Here is a 17,427-nt window from a genome sequence, read left to right as displayed (position 1 = left end):
CGTGGTCCCCAACCTTTTGGGCCCCAGGGACCAGTTTCATGGAAGACAGTTTTTCCATGGACGGGAGGAGGGGGTGGGGGAGAGGATGCTTTGGGGCTGGTTCAAGTGCGTTACATTTGTTGTGCAAACCTCTCTGCTAATGATAATCTGTATCTGCAGCCGCTCCCCAGCGCCAGCATCACCGCCTCAGCTCCACCTCAGGTCGTCAGATGTTAGAGTCTCACAAGGAGTGTGCGACCTTGACCCCGCGCATGCGCAGTTTGCAGTCAGGTTCCTGCTCCTGTGAGAATCGAACGCTGCTGCTCACGTGACAGGAGGCGGAGCTTTGGGCACTCACCACCTGCTGCTGTGCATCCCGGTCCTTACGGGCCACAGCCTGGGGCTTGGGGACAGCCGCTCTAGAGCACTTCCTGTCTGACCTGGAGCACTTCCTGTCTGACCTGGAGCACTTCCTGTCTGACCTGGAGCACTTCCTGTCTGACGTGGAGCACTTCCTGTCTCACCTGGAGCACTTCCTGTCTGACGTGGAGCACTTCCTGTCTGTCTGACAGCAGCGTTCTCCATTTGTTTTCAAGGTCCGCTGGGGTGATAAAGGCTCCACCGAGGAAGGCGCCAGGCTCGAGAAAGCCAAGAACGCCGTGGTGAAGATTCCGGAAGAAGCCGAGGAGCCGCCCCGGCCCCGGCCCCCGCGGCCCAGGCCCGCCCACCAGCCCCCGCAGACCAAGTGGTACACGCCCATCAAGGTGCGCGTCCGCCTTTGGTGTCGTTTGCCTTAAACCTCCCGAGGGGACTCGGTTTTCTTGGTCCCCCGCTTCCTTTCAGCTGTTTAAAAGGGGACCAGAGCGGGTTCATCTTGGGCTCTGACGACCGGATACTTAATCGGCAGTAAGGACCTCCGGGTTGTTGTTTGTTTATTTAGACGGTCGAGGATAAGAATTTACCTCCTTCGTTTTTTTCAGTACATAGAGGCTGCGTGCATTCCCTGGGAATTTAAAAATGCCGTTTTCCTTCAGGGTCGTCTCGATGCGCTCTGGGCCTTGTTGCGGCGACAGTACGACCGGGTCTCCTTGATGCGACCTCAGGAAGGAGACGAGGTTGGTTTATGGGGTGACGTTGGGGGAGAGCTGCCGGCTGGGGTCGGTGTAACGGAGGAAGGGAAGTAATAATCAAAAATTAACGTTGAAGCCCTTGTTACACTTGAGGAGGGAGATAGTCTTGTCTAGTGCAAATTCGTATTGCATAGAGAGCCTGATACATTGTTATCTATTGTTACAATGTATCTTCGAGCCACAGTTTCCTACAAGTCCCTTTTACAAGTAATTCATGAAAATGATGGTCATTTGAAAACCTACTTTACTAAGCACACTCGTTGCTTCAGCCTTTGACTTTGAAGAAGGTCTGAGGTTTTATCTGGTGGGAATGACAGACTGGGACTTGGTAGCTGAAATCTTACTCTAGCGTTTGGTAGCAATGAGGACTAGAGAGGATGCCTCAGAACCTCAATTTCTTTAGGTATAAATATGCTTCCTGCCTTCAACAGTTGAGGTAATCTAATTTCTTGAATGTAGAAAAGCGTCTTTAAAGTCATAAAAAATTATAAAAATCCGTGACAGTGATGTATATACATATATATACATACACACATACGTATGTGTATGTATTTCTCCACCAAGGAAGCCTATTTGAGGCTTTTTTGGTTTGCAAATTTAGCTAGAATTACTCTAGTTCTGTAATTTTTTAATATATTAGTCCTATTTGGTATTGTGTCAATGTAAGAAAAATTGTTTAAGACCTTTTCATGTGGGTGGATTTGGTTCAGAGACAACACTATTCATTTAATTGTGTGTCAACGTGATGATTATTGTGTTTTAACAAGGAAATGAACTTCATGCATTTCAGCTTTGGAGAACTTTCGGTTCATTTGGGTATAGTATGCTGTTTTTTTAAGGATGAAATAATTGATGAAATTAGTATTTATCTCACAATGCCAACCTAAGTTATATTTAGTGTTAGATGGTTTTGGCTCAGTGTTTAAAATACAAAATGGTCTCAAGCTTAAAATTTTACTTCTATGAAATGGGGCTAATTTAAAAAACATTTGAGTTCAATGATTTAGAAAATTCAATGTGAGAAAATATTCCTGGAATTTTTCCAACAGATCATCATTCACCCTTTGCTAGGGCCATAGGTACAGAGAACTTCATTGGTGTATGAAGTAGCCTCTTTCATTACGAGGTCACTGTGGTTCTTAATAGAACTTTTTTAAATAATGAAATTTGTGTCTCTGTTTAAATTCAATTGTCTTTGGTGTTCTGTTTCTGAAACATGTAACAACTCTTCTTTCTCTTCATGCTAGACTTTCACTTCAAGTGTTTTAAAATTGTTTTCACACATCATCTTAGTTTTCTGTCCCTCAGGTTAGACACTAGTTTGTTCAATAATTTTCACCTTACTAAGTACTAGGAATTGAACTAGCACCAAAGATAGATTTAGCCAGCCTTCTTTCCTTCCATCTACTTTTCCCTCTATTTCTTCTTAAACACATTTATATCCATTATGCTTTTACCTTTGGCTTTGCCAATTTCTTATACCAGTTTGTACGTTTTTATATGCTAATTTTCAGCTGGCTTATTTTGAATGAATGAACTCTTCAGTTGCCCAGTTCTTATCCTCATAAGCATAGTAAATATCTTTATTGACAGAGGCAACCATGTGACTCTCTGATAATTGTGCCAAAAAGAATCTTCAATAATCATAGGGCACTTAATCATAGTAAATATTTTGGTGGATTTATTTTTTTCTAGACAGGGTCTCTGCTACATGGGCTAGAATAGTGCAGTGGTGTCGTCATAGCTCACTGCAGCCTCAAACTTCTGGGCTTAGCTCAAGCAATCCTCCTGCTTCAGCCTCCTGAATAGCTACAGGCATGTGCCACTACACCAGCCAATTTTTAAAATTTTTTGTAGAGAACAGGGTCTTGCTGTATTGTTCAGGCTGTTCTCAAACTGCTGGCCTCAAGTGATTCTCCTCCTTGGCCTCTGAAAGTGCTAGGCATCAGGCACCACACCTGCAGGTGGGGGGCGCGCAGGTGAGGCCTCCCGTGCAGGTGAGGGGCGTGCAGGTGAGGGGGCGCGCAGGTGGGGGGCGCGCAGGTGAGGCCGCCCGTGCAGGTCAGGGGCGTGCAGGTGCGAGCCCGGGGTCGTCGCCGGCAGCTGTCGGCCCGCAGCGCGGTGGCGGGCGGCGCGGGGTGTAGCGGCTCGAAACCGCAGAGGTGCGAGCCGGCGGACGCAGCTGCGCGCCCCACTCGCCTTAGGCGCAACCCGGAGATCTGATGCGCTGCGACTCCGCGGCGGCGGGGCGACAGCATGGAAAGCCACTTCAGAGGCGACTCGGCGCCGCGGCATCTGCCGCCGCGTTTCCCGGGAGTGACAGGGGACAGCGGGTACGGACCGCGGGCCCCACGTACACAGCCCGCACCCGGCGCGCGGGCTTTGAAGGCGCATCAAACAGGCCGCGAGTCCGCGCAGGACTGTCCTCGGCTTTCAAAGCCGTGTTTTGTTTTTCCGCAATAACAAGGTAATTTATAAATGATGCATCACCACGCGCTCTCCTGTTTGATTTGAAAAGAGAGTTAGGGAAGCAGAGAGGCAGAGAAAGAAGAAAGCCCGGCGCTGGGTTTGGAGTTGGTCCACAAACCAATTAACTCTCCGAGGAGCTTCTTGGCTGCGATGGAGGTTACGGTAACCTTCCACGCAGCCCCCTCGGCAGCGAGCAAATTTGTGTCCTGCAGCTGGAGAATCCTGGTAGGGCCCGTGCAGTACATCTAATATTTGTTTTTAAACTTACATGATAGGGTCTCCTATGACATGGAGGTGAAATCAAATTAGATTTTTTTGCAGACGGATATGATTTTTTAGTAAAACAAAATTTAGATAATTGCCTTGACTTTGTTTCCTATTCATAAAGCCTTCATGCTTACAGCTGTATATTACAAATAAAACGTGAAGTCAAAAATAAGCTAGCATTTTCTTTTGGGGGGGCTTTCCCCCTCTACTACCTATATTCAGACAGAAAAAAATTGAATAATTTGCTTGCACTGTGAATATTGCAAAAACTCGTAATTGTGTACACATACATATGACATAATAGAATGGGTTAAAATATTTATTAGCTGACCAGGGAAGAGCACCAGGGTATGGTGAGATAATGAAGATTCTATGGTCATCTAAATTATTGTCGTTGGTAAAATGTAGGCTCCCTTATCAGGTGAAATAGCTGCCTGACTGCTGGTCCCCAAAGGTGTCCTTTGGAGGAGGAAGTAGCCAGGGAGCAATGGCCCCGGGGACAGCCGCTCTGGGGTGTGGCAAGTTTTCATACCAGCGGTGAAATGAGCAACATTAAGTACATAGTTTTTAATACGTCAAGAGGACTATTGTTAATTGTGCAAACGTAATTTCTGTTTTTGAAATGACTGGTGGCAGCTGCTTTTATTAAAGTCCTTCCTGACAGAACACAGTCTCAGTCCTCCAATTTTTACAAGTCTGCAGCAAAACGAAACAAAAACATCCGAGACCACAGGTAGCCCAAGTTCATTTAAAAGGCAGAGAAGCCCAATAACCTCAAAGGCAAATGATGTGGGCTCTCCTTTTTGTTTACGTCTCTAGTTCTAAATTCACGTTCATGCCGCCGTGGGTCCTGCTTCTGAATTCTCAGGCTCAGGGCACACTGGCCTGGCCCTTTGTAACGGCAGCTGCTTCCGTGATTCCAGCCCTCCCCAGATCACACTGGATTCCCCTGTGCTCACACAGCCCCAGTGCTCAGCACTGTGAAACCACTAACCCACTTCATCTCCGCGCTGAATAAGCCTCTTCCGATAGCAGAGGTCTTGCACCACACTGGTCCCTGTCACCTTTGCCAAGGTGTCAACCACTTGTGGGTCTTTCAGGGCCGAGTGACACTTTCACTCATTTGATTTACTGCTTCAGATGTCCTCAGTGCCTGGACTTAGCTGGTAACGCATTCTTTTCTTAAATGATTTTTTTAAACATTATTTTTATTGGTAGTCTGCATTACTCAGTATCATTACTCCAAAAGTCATTATTTTAAAAAAGGACTGCATTCTTAAACTTAGGCTCTAGGTTCCATCTAAGTATTCTGTGCCATGTGGCTGAGCTTTGTGCTAGATGTTCAGGGATGTAAGAAAACCCTTTATTTTAGCCTCAGTCCTATTGTATAGAAAACGTCCGTGGTCCATTCACATATTTCCTTTCTTATATTAAAGTGAAAGAGGAGAGAAAAATATCAAACTGTTTTAAAACTGTAGACTGTTGATTTGCCTTTTATTTCTGTCAGATCTGAGATTTATTACAGTTTCTTAGGCCAATTCTGGATTGAACATATATACACACACACACATACCCCATGTCTTAGTTGCCTAACAAAGTTAGTAAGTCTATAAAACATTTAAATAAAATATTCAGATAGCATATTTATATACCTAGCATACAGATAAAAGTTCTAAAGAGCGATTGCTCTGTGATTTTCTTTTTCTGACTCCTTCATTTCTCTCCCTTCTGCTATGTCCTGACACTGATTGATTCCTACGGTTTAACCCTTGATTCTGTTTCTCTAAAATCTCCCTTTTCTCTAGAGAGCAGGTGAGCTTCCATTGCTTTGTCGCCATCATTAGGCTCATCATTTTTAGACAATTGTGTCCTCCCTCCTGACTTCCACTTGCTTGTCTCTGAGAGCTAGAGACAAGCAAAACACTAGATAATGTTATTACCCTATAGTATGCGTGAGATATTGATTTAAGGAACAGAATTTTGTATACTAACATCCCTCTAAGTTTTATTGTGATTAAGAATACAAATGAGCTATTGATGAATATATGCATAGATCCTAGTGGTTTGTAAGAGAGAACCATTTGAATTTGTGAAATTTAAAAGTTTCTGTTATCATTACTTATTTTAGCTGCATGTCTCCTGAAACTAAGCTACTGAGAAAATTAAGACAGAACAATTCTGAAGCTTGACAAGTTTGAATGATTTCCTATAAAGATATGGCTGAGCATGTGGATACATAAAAATGTTATTTATATAGAGCTAAAATTTGTCATTTTGGGATGATTCATTTTTAAATTATAATTAAATCTATTAAACATTTTCTGAGTTATAAAAGCATGACACAGTCATTTTCCTTCAGGTTGAAATTTGAATAAATGAAGGCTTGTAGTTTTTATCTCTTTTTCAGGATATGCTTATTAATTTTTTTTTTGTTTGCAGTTGCATTTTTCTCATTTTTTCTAAAACATATTTGATCTTTATTTCATATGTGACCCAGAAAAGTTGTCGGTGATAGGAATTCTTGTGAGGTCAGTATTGGTCCCAGCCAAATCTTGTATTTTAACATCAGTCAGTCTCTTGCATGATCATCCATCGTGCGGGCCTCCTTGTGGCTTATGTTCGCTCCGAGTGGCTCATTAGTCCCGTTTACAGAAATGCTGCCTCTTCCCAACAAAGTGGTGAGAAGGAGGTTATTTGATTTAGTTCCTACTCTTTAGAAGAGGTGTGATTGCTTTAACTGTCCTCTGAATCCAAATTTATGAACTAGTCCTGTGCCCTTAACTAGATTAGTTCCTTTTCCATTAACTGCTTAAAGCAGGGCAGCTGTCTGAGCTGTTGGCTGTAAATTTGCTAATGTCTACTTCATTAATCTCAGATACAAAAGCAGCAGATAACAGGATCAAAGTTTCAGGACCTTGGGTTTTCACAGCCTGAAATGAGCATGGACGGGCCGACAGAGTGGGACATTGAAGCGATGTGGGGAAGTGTTACGTTGGGGAAAGGGGATGACTTCTTTCATTAGTCTTAATTAATTGCTGAGAGAGTTTCAACTCTGAGTTATTAATACTGATGTTAAGCTCTTGATACGTTGTTCATGCTTTGGCATCAGATGCTCTTTTATGAGATAAGTTTAGGAGGGAGAGAAGAGAGAGAGAGAGAGAGAGTGTGTGTTTATCTTATATAAATATTTTCATTTACATCTTTCAAACATTTCCCTGGGTTTTATTCAGGCCTTCACCTTTTGACAGTTCCTGTAGGGCAGTTAGGAATGATAGACAACGATCAATAAATCCAAATAAAATCCCAGGTAAAGCAGCAGCAGTAAATCTGAATAATGTTTACCAGCATACAGGATACTTCCCTGAAGAGGAAATGTCAGATTATGAGGTGAAATAGAAGAAGGGAGAATCAGGAACTAGAAAAGGGAAAAGAAAAGAAGGGCCAGGCACAGTGGCTCACGCCTGTGATCCCAGCACTCTGGGGGGGATGAGGTGGGAAGATCGCTTGAGGTCAGGAGTTGGAGACCAGCCTGAGCAAGAGCCGAGACCCCGTCTCTACTAAAAGTAGAAAAATTTGCTGGGTGCCATGGTGCAGGCCTGGAGTCCGAGCTACTCTGGAGGCTGAGGATCACTTGAGCCCAGGAGTGTGAGGTTGCAGTGAGCTATGATGACACCACAACACTCCAGCCGGGGCTACAGAGCAAGACTCTGTCTCAAAGGAAAAAGAGATGAAGAATGAGGAAGAGAGATTATTTTACTGGTCAACTTGCAAGCAATAGGAAAATGAAGTGTTATTTAAATAATACACCACAAAGTATGTTCTTAAGGTTGCATATTTCACTCTTGCAGCCCTAATCACTAAACAGATCAAAACTTGAAATTACTAAGCAGTCTTTTCTTAAAATCTTTTTTTCTCTCCCTGTGGTTGTTCCATTCACGTTTGCCTGGTTAATATCCCTTTACTCTTGAGTCTATGTTATTCTGTGATACTTTTCATTGTGAAATTACAGCTGACTATATGAATTATGAGTGCTTTGTCTATCAAAAATGGGAAAACCTTTAAAAAACAGGTAAAGCTAAAAACGTCAGATATGTGATTTCTGGATTATAGCTCATGTTCTCTGTTCATTTGAACAAAATAAGAAGCAAAGCTCTGTAATGAAAATATACAGCACACTAAATTATTTTAGTTTTTATTTATATATCTTACCTCTGATGACAGTGAACTAAATTTCGGTACTAAAGTATAGCCAGTGGCTCGGGTATTATTAAATTATTTGCCTACAAATTTAAAACCACAGATTTGGCTTTGAGATACATGTTTCTTCTTTGCAATGGTGTTTTCTTCCTTTTACGAGTAGCTTTCAACGTAAATTGGAAAACCATAAAAATGAAATAGTATTCATTAGTTTCATTTATTGACTTATTTTTGCACATAGTAACTAATTATTGAAGAGACAAATATCTGCGGGTTTCAGGATTTAAATTTTAATTTATAGGCTGTGGAAAGCCAGTTAAAATTTTGAGCTGGGTAGTAACATAATCCAAAGGAAATTGGAATTAGACTCTTGGAAAGTTCTCGGATAAATTTGTGATGGGACTTGAGGTAATATGTGTTTTTCTCTACAGCTTAGCAGCACTATATCAATGTTTGTGTCTTTGTATATAGTCTTTCATCATGGATCACAAAATGAATTACGTAAAAATTATAGCAGGTCATGTCATAATTTGACCTGCTATATCTAATATAGCAGGTCAAACTGGTGTATTTGGTATAGTGTTAAATGGTCAAGTTGATTTTTAGGTGAATACTTTTTTTGGTGAGAGAATTTGCATTTTTTTTTTTTTTTTTTTTTTTAGAACACTAATTTAGGTTCATTAACTAAAAAATAGCCAGGGATTCATGGCTTCAGATATTTTTCTTCATCTGTCAGGGGTCTTCCTTGCTTCTCGGGAATATTTAGGTGGATCACTGAGGCTCAGGCTTCCGATGCTTGTGTTCATATGTGTGTTTGGCAGGAGATGTTTATGTGTCTAACGGGAAGTGGAAGGGCATTGTAATTGTTAAGGGAACTTTCGAAAAGGGGAGGACAATTTCTTTCCGTAGGAAAGATTCAGAACTCAAATTCAGCTGGCAGTCACTGAGTTCCTACTGTGTCCCAGGCATGTTTAATTGTGATCTCATGTTTATCTGAACAGTGCTGAGACTTAGGTATCACATTATTCCTGTTTTACAGATGAAGAATTTGAGAGCCAGAGATGCTTAGTGAATTACGCAAAGTACGTTTAGTTTAGCATGCATCTGTACATAAAATACTTAGCAGTGGCAATAAACTCCACAGAAATTTCACACGTGGCGCAGAATGAGGAATTTTTGTTTCACAACAGACCTAGAAGTTATGTAATTCAGTCCCCTCCTATACTGCAGCTCTCACCCCCACTTGGACTCTACCCCAGACGGAAAAGTATGTTCAAAGGCGCAAGGGGGACAAGTTAGCTTGTATATTACAGAAATTGCAAGTTGCTTTTAAGGCTGGAGCAAGAGATTGAGAGCTGGGAAGAAGGCAAGATTCTAGAGCAGTTCCAGAGCCCTTGGTGTATATTGGAAAGAACAGTGCACTGGGAGTCAGGGGACCTGGGATCTTTGTGCTGTCGTTTGTGAGCTTCAACGTGGCACAGTTTTCCTTATCTCTCTGGTCCTCGGTTTCCTCATTTGTGTATATAGAAATACATGATCACAGAGGTACCTTTGAATTCTAGCATTCTTGTCTTTTTATCTAATTTCAACCAGCCGAGAACCTTATATGAAGATGGGTCTTTGCTGTTTCATTCGTAGGGTATCTCCGAGACCCTGCACCTGGCCCCTCAGGGAGAAGGCTTTGGTGATCTTTGATGAATGAAAGAATTCATGCAGATAAAAAGTCTAGTTTATTGTTGAAAACTATGTTTAAATTCATACTTTTTAGTATTAATACTTAGACACTGCACGAGGCCAGCAATAATTAATCAATATATAATTATACAAGTTACCACAGGACTAAAAAATGACATACATTCCTCACAATATTCTGAAAAAGATCCGTCATGGATATTTTACCACTGTTGCACTTTAAAATAAATTGAAAATAACTGCATATAAAAGAATAAAGAGGATATGGATTTAAGAGATTTGTATATATATTTAAATTGTATGCCCGTTTTCTGTCTTTATAAGACTTGTTTATTTCTTGCTGAATTTCTTCTTTCAAAAAAAGAGATTAATGCATGATACTAGATTAACTCCATTGTGGTTTTGATATGTTGCATTTTGCTGCCCCGTGCTGCAACTGCAAAATAATTTAATCACAGCCATCATTTTATTTAATGCTGTTACAAGCAGAGGAGTACTAATGTGTTCCTGTCATTAAATATATATAGATACATGGAACTGTTCTCCCATAGGGTCACACTGAAATTGATTTTCCAACTTGGGCTAACACTAGTGGACAAATGTTAAATGAAAATCAATCACTTTGACTTAAATCAGCTAAATACACTCCTTTTATTAAGTGGTCTTTTTCATTATAGCTAACTAGATGATAAATAACACTTGTCTAGCCCCTGACCTCTGGCCTCTGAATGCTTTTAACAAACCTCCAGAGACAGTGGTTTGATATAATTTTATTCTAACATAAGACTTATCTTATTCTTTATCAATTAAATGAAAGTATATTGTAGATATTGTTTATAAATAGAAAAAAATCTGAATTAATACTATTTTAATCACAAATTCTTAGGCCCTTAATATTTTGAACATGTATCAGAAATAGTTCATTGAGAATAGAATGTAATAGAAATAGGAAAATATTACTGGGAAATATAATGACCTACCAAGACACGAAAACACAGAAACCTTTAGCTTTATTTTTAAAAGAGGGGGAAAAAGATTTTAAAAAATCAGAGAAGACTTTGATGTCACATATCTTAGGCAATTACACTGATGAGACAGTGCAAATATCCAAAACTGTGGACGCTGACACTGGAAATCAAAACTTTGTAGTTCTAAGGAAGTCAGCGTACATCACCATCATTAATAATATTATTAGCAGTGATAAAAATGAGCATAATCTATAGAGAAGCAATGTGCCAGGCACTGTACTGGAGACCTTACATATGTTACTCTAATTATGGAAACAACACATGGCAAAATATTTTTATCCCCATTTTAAAGATAAGGAAACTGAGGCTTAGAAAGGTCAGATAAGTTGCCAGAGTCATGCATATAATGAGTGAGGTATTAACTCTAAATAGGTCATTAAAAAATGTACTTTATCATGCAAATTTTGCTTTAATTTATGTTTCAAAACTTATTGATCAATTCTGCAGAAAAGGCACAGCAGTTTTAAATTCGGTGTTTTAGTTGTAATTTTAGAGGCCCATGCATTGAATTGAGAAAATTATGGCAATGGAATCAAATTGAAAAGGCCAGTATATAAATGGGAAGCACAGTGAACTATTTAAATAACATAGGACCCACTAGTGACTAAAATGTAAAAACTATCCAAAATATAAATATTAAGTATTTTAATCAATCATATTGTTGTAAATATTGGAGTCAGAGAATTATTTGTGGGTTGATTTTGGGGCACCTACAGATACTATGCAGGGACCAGTGCTTAAGAACAATTATAAACCTTACATACTTCACTTAAAAAAAATTAAATATAACTAGTGGCAGAAAATAAATTACTTTATGCTTAATATTAAACCATTACAATTGTTGTTTCTAATCTATAAAACCAAAAGGAAGAGTTGTATGTAGAGGTTAAGATTGTGAAACAATTCCAAATTATATTTTCCAAATATCAGAGCTTTCACATTCACCGTAGAAAAGCCATAATTTTTAGTTTAGGATACTGTTGGCACATTTATATAATTTATTGTTTATAATTCCCCCTTAAAACCTAGTTTTCGGAATATTTCATCATCATTTCCGACTTCAGTTAAATTTATCTTGAATTTACTGTTTATTTCCCAGATCATTCTCTCTGGGAGCTTGAGCTCTTATTTTGATCTATGGAGCAAACTGGTTCCACTTGTCAAATTTATCCCTTGATCTGTCTGAAAATAGTGTGCCCAAAATCATCTCACAAAAATACAGTCCTGAAATGGTCTTTAAACTATCTCTCTGGTACATGAGTGAAAATTGAGGCAAACAGGCTGCGAGCCATTCTTCTTAAGACAAACCCTTGGCGCGTGAGTAGGGGGAGCTGAAGGTTGAGCATCCGAAGGTTCGACCTCCTCTGCAGTCTGGCTGCCGTCCTCACCCCGTGCTGTGATGTGCGCCTTCATCCTACCTTCCTTGCATTTCGCACGCGAGGCCACGGGTCCCCCACGGGATAACTGTCGTAGAACCTATTGTTTGGATGAGCATCTTGAAAGGCCTTCATGTCATGGCATGCTGACGTTATTGTTGTTATTTTGCTGAGAAAATATCTTCTTACCAGATTGTAAGAAACAGGTCTCCCTTCCCAGAGTATCATGCTGTATAATCCCTCTTGTATAAAAAATAATAATATTAGTATTATTAATAGTAATGATAAGACAATTTATATAACTGGAAGACATAAGAAAATATCCATATAATTTACATTTTAAAGTTTACATTATATTTGTAGTAAACAGGTTTTTTTTTCCTTAAATTATTTATAAACACTGCTTTGTTTCTGAAATCTTTTTAGGAAAATAAGTAAACTTTTGGATTAATTAATAGTATTAATGAAAATACAAATATGCGCTATAGGATTACAGATGAATGTCTATTAGAATGTTAAAATTATAAATGCTAGACTTTTTCTTTTTGGTGTGTTGGAAAACATGAGCATTTAAACACATTCCTGACTTCTAAATTTTTGGTTAAACCATTTTTTAGTAAAATTAAACAGAGGAAAATGAGCTATAAGTAGTCAACAGATTCTTACCTAACTTAAGACAAATGCTTGAGAAAAATTTGATAATTTCTACATAATCCCCCCTACTAGGAATTTATTATGGTCTAGTTGGGATGGAGGAAAAGTAAAGCCTCAAAAATTATAATCCAAAGCAGAGCAAGCAAAATTAACAAATAAAAACAAACAAAAAAATTAAGCCAATTACACATCAAGGTGGATTCTAATTTCTAATTCACTTCGCCACTTTATGGCCTCCAAATTTATGTTGGGACTGTCAGTGGTAAATACTGTAAATTGAGGAAATAAAACAGTATTTTTGCTTTATATTAATTCTTAGTAATGCATACATGAATGTATTACAGAGAATCTGTAATATATATGATATGACAAAGAATTTATGATGTAAAATTTAAGTTATATAATTTAAAAGATTTAAAGTATTGATGTGCACATACATCACACATACCTGTATATACATACACATATGTGTTTGAAAACCCCACAATTACAATTTTACATCAAATAATTAGTGGTTTAAAAACATGTGCTGGAATTAGGATGTGAGAGGGATAAAATAAAATTAACCATTTCTTCTTCACCATTTTCAGGCAGTCTTTCAAACCCCAGAATCTTTAGTACCTAGTAATCAACATGTTTGTACTCTACTCAAAGGACCAAGAATCCACATATAGAAAGTAAAATAATGAGTATCAATTCAAGGCAGTAACAAAAGAGATGTCACAAGTATTGTCTAATTAATTTTCAAATGAGTGGGCTAGACACTAATTGCTATTTATTAAGGAAGAGAACTTTAGACCAGGAGGTAAGGAAAAGAGATTTGAGTTAATCCTGAAGGATTTGTATAGGTAGAGAAGGTAGGAAAGTTTACATTTGTTCTGAGATAGTGATTCAGTTATTTTCTTTAGCAATTTTTGAGCTGTATGTGGGAAATAGTAGGGAATAAATTTGAGTCCTGTTCTGTTTTGGAGGGTCTAGTGTATTAGACTAACACTTAGCAATGAATATCCAACAAGTACTTACTGCATTCTTTCTCAGGTTTAAAGTTAAAAAAAAAAATTCTGTGTCCCAGTAGAGAAAAAGATTTTATTGAATTTTGTATTCTAATTCTATATTGGGACTTCATGAAAATAGGTTGGTTTTCATTTTGTCTTGTTTTTAAGTTATTAGCGTGGTGACAGGCAGAATGCTCTTGGAGGGACTGCAGTCAAGAACAGCAGAATGGAACCATCCAGTTAGAGCCCAGTGGGTCCCAGAGACGGTGGGATTCCGTCGGAATAGGACAGTCTAATTGAGACGCAGCCCCCAGGAGGCCTTGATTACCAAGTGGGGCTAGGTGCGCCCACACCAGGACAGGGAGGAAGAGGAAGAGCCTGAGGGATGGTGCGGTGGGATTGAGCTTGGAAAAAAAAGAAAGTTAGAAATGCTCAGTAAGAAGTTAGAAATGTTGGATTTGACAAAAAAGTTAGGCCAGGACATGCAAACTAGAGAGACTCTTTAGATAATTGAAACTGTGGAAGTGTTTAAGGGACTGAGAATCAGTTCTGTTCCACTTGGATATGGGATCTTTTCTCTCTTGTGGGTCAAACGTGGCATTCCTTTTAATTTTTTCCAAATTTAGAAATAGCGTCCTGACCTCTCCTTGGCTTATGTTCTTGTTTTCTGATTCTTTGCCATTTTTGTATTTTCTAAAATTTTTCATTGGCCATTTTTAACAGTGTGAAATGTACAAAACCTGAAGTATTTGAGTAACCTACCATGGGAGTGGGAAGAGGGGAGGAGAGGAAAGAAGACCCAGGTGCTCTGGTTTGGAGAAGTGTAAGGCTGTTGGCTTGCCACAGCTGTTTCCACAGCTTCGTTTTTTCAGTAGATGTGGATGTGTAGCCACTGGAGATGTGGCCTCTTTTCTTTCTAAAACCGTTCGGGGTTTTGTAAATCAAACTGACAAGGGTAATAACTGAGAGATGAAGGTGTGCAGGGTCTTAGGAGCCCTTGTATGTGGAAAATAGGTGTTAGAGAATATTTGATATTTTTTAAAGGAATAGTGCAAATAGTAACTATTGAAATCTTTTTTTTTTTTTTTTTTTTTTTTTTGAGACAGAGTCTCTGTCGCCCTGGGTAGAGTACAGTGGCATCAGCCTGGCTCACAGCAACTTCAAACTCCTGGGCTCAAGTGATCCTCCTGCCTCAGCCTCCCCAGTAGCTGGGACTACAGGCACATGCCACCACTCCTAGCTAATTTTTTCTATTTTTAGTAGAGACAGTCTCACTCTTATTCAGGCTGGTCTCGAACTCCTGACCTCAAGCAATCCTCCCTACTCAGGCTCCCACAGTGCCAGGATCACAGGCATGAGCCACCGCACCTGGCCTGAAATCTTAAATAGACAGGGGAAAGAGTATGAATGGAGACGATAAAGGAATTTTTAACTGTATTTCTACAACCATTTCCAGGATTGATGACCCAACAAACAGTCTTAGGATGACCATTTAGTTAAAAAAAAAAAAAAGTGAGCAGATATTGAACAAAATAATTGATATTAAATAAGAATTTTTTAGGAATTGAAGTTTTGTAGTAGTTTTATAGACTTTATTGGAACCACAAATATTCAAGGAGAATAGCACTGATATGATAGCTGTTTTTGTCCCTTCTTAATCGTAAAATTTTGAGTGTAATCATCAGGTATATATTTTTTGAAATATTGGATGACAATTCATAAATTATAGTGCCTGTAAGTTGATGTATTCTCTGCAAAACTTTGTAACAGAGTGAAACATGTTTACTAACGGAAAGCAATTTTAGTTTAGATTTGATCAACTTGTTCAAGAGAGAACTGGGCTTAGGAGAAACCTAAACTTCTTCCATACTTCGACATGTCAGCTATATGACATTAATTTTGTTATATAATCCTCATAAAAAATAGGTTCTCCATTGTGCACATGGGAGGTTAACAAAGGTTAAACAGCCAGTAAGTTGTGACATTTGAACTCAGAGTTTCCTGCCATCAAAGCTTGCATTTGCGGTCAGTAACTTATAGATATAATGTACCAAAAAGTAAGTTCTTGGGGCACTGAGGACACTGAGATGTTACAGGTGACACTTATTTGTGATGTTTTAGCTGTGTCAGCCCATGCTTTCCCAGGGAGACCCCATCCATGTGAGCGCTATAGCAGTATGGTCACCCACCTGGGACGGTGGCAGCTGCTGCAGCTGAATCCAGCCCTTGTCATCATTAAGGACCTGCGTTTGACACTTCATCCCAGCCGTCCTTGTTCAGTGTACAGTGTCCTGCATTAGAGTAATTACCTGTCACCCTCTATTTAACAGACAGCTCTTAGTCATCCCAGACGTGTGAGAATCACGTGACAGTGGACCAAAACCACGTCATCTCCTGCTTTGGGTGCTTGTATCCTCTGCCTTCCCTTTTTTCTCACAACATTCAAATACATTTTATCCCTAAATTTATGAATTTTCACTCTGTCACTCATATCGAAAGGATTCTTTGTCTTAGTTTTTAAATACTAGCCAGACATTTATTAAGGGGTAATATTTTCTGAACATAAAGCATGACCAATGGGTGTAGAGTCTCTCTTCATCCTGCTAAATACTACTGGGGGGGGGGAGCTAAAGGAGCAATCAGAGGAAGGAGTAGCAGTGCTGCCTCAAGGAAGAGATGACGATGACATCCAAAGGGTATAAATCATGCACAGAGAGTGTTACAATGCTTACATTAAAAATTTTGGTTTAATTCAAAGATTCGGGCTACTTGCGAAGACTTGACTTTTCCCTCCTCCTCCTCCACTTTTCCTCTTTCTCCTGCTCCTTTTCATTTAGTTTGAAAGTGGGAGAGGAGGTAGAGGATTCACTGAATTACCAAAATGGAAATGAAAAAAACCTACCTCATGATTTTAATCATGAATTGAAGTCATCATAATGTTGTGTGTTTATTGAATGGGTTTAGGAATTCTTCGTCTCAGAGATTAAAGTTTGAGACTTTTTTTAGACTTGTGTGATCTTTGTTTTGCTTAAGACCTTATTCCAGGCATCTGTTATGGTTTATTTTACTTAGGAGAATTAATCTTAAATGTGCTTCTGAATTTCTGTGTACCTTAATTTGATACTTTAAGAAAACTAAAATAAGTGATGCCTGAAATTTGGAATAACACAGGCTTTGTATTTATTGTGTGACTTACTCAAACTTGATTGTCGTAAGTCCAGATTCAAATATCGGCTTTTTAATTTACCATCTGATTGGCTTTGAGCAAGTTTTATAACCTCTCTGAGCCTTTTTTTTTTTTTTTTTTAGCAGAGTTTTCAACCTAGGCTTTTTATCAGAACCACAGAACAGAAAAAATAATTTGAGGGGCTATTGTTTCAATTCTCCACAGGTTGTTACATAACTAGCGTACGGCTTGGGTGAGAAGTTAGTTTATTCATATACAATAGATGCCTTTGGGCACTATGTCTTAATGCACTCACGGAATCCTGGTTAAAAAAGGCTAATGAGGATTTTTTAAAATGTCCACCTTACATCTTTTGCAATTAATTGAGAAAAGCTTTCTCATTAATTGAGAAAAAGCTTTGGTTTTGCAAGCTAAAGATGTGTACAACTAGCAATTTATTGTCTCTAGTACCCG

The 17,427-nt window shown here is 39.1% G+C and overlaps 1 protein-coding gene across 2 annotated transcripts in view; it reads left to right on the top strand.

Annotated features, from left to right (window-relative positions):
- ANTXR2 (ANTXR cell adhesion molecule 2) overlaps nucleotides 1-17,427 on the top strand; it is a 118,987-nt gene that overhangs the window by 69,050 nt on the left and 32,510 nt on the right. For both annotated transcript variants that reach the window (XM_045536907.1, XM_045536906.1), the window contains 2 exons: nucleotides 576-743; nucleotides 1,014-1,094. In XM_045536907.1, the coding sequence (XP_045392863.1) occupies nucleotides 576-743; nucleotides 1,014-1,094 (249 nt within the window). The remainder of the gene's footprint in view (nucleotides 1-575; nucleotides 744-1,013; nucleotides 1,095-17,427) is intronic.

The sequence above is a fragment of the Lemur catta genome, chromosome 24 (assembly GCF_020740605.2).
Source record: "Lemur catta isolate mLemCat1 chromosome 24, mLemCat1.pri, whole genome shotgun sequence".
Lineage (NCBI taxonomy): Eukaryota > Metazoa > Chordata > Mammalia > Primates > Lemuridae > Lemur > Lemur catta.
This window is presented reverse-complemented; position numbering and strand designations above follow the sequence as displayed.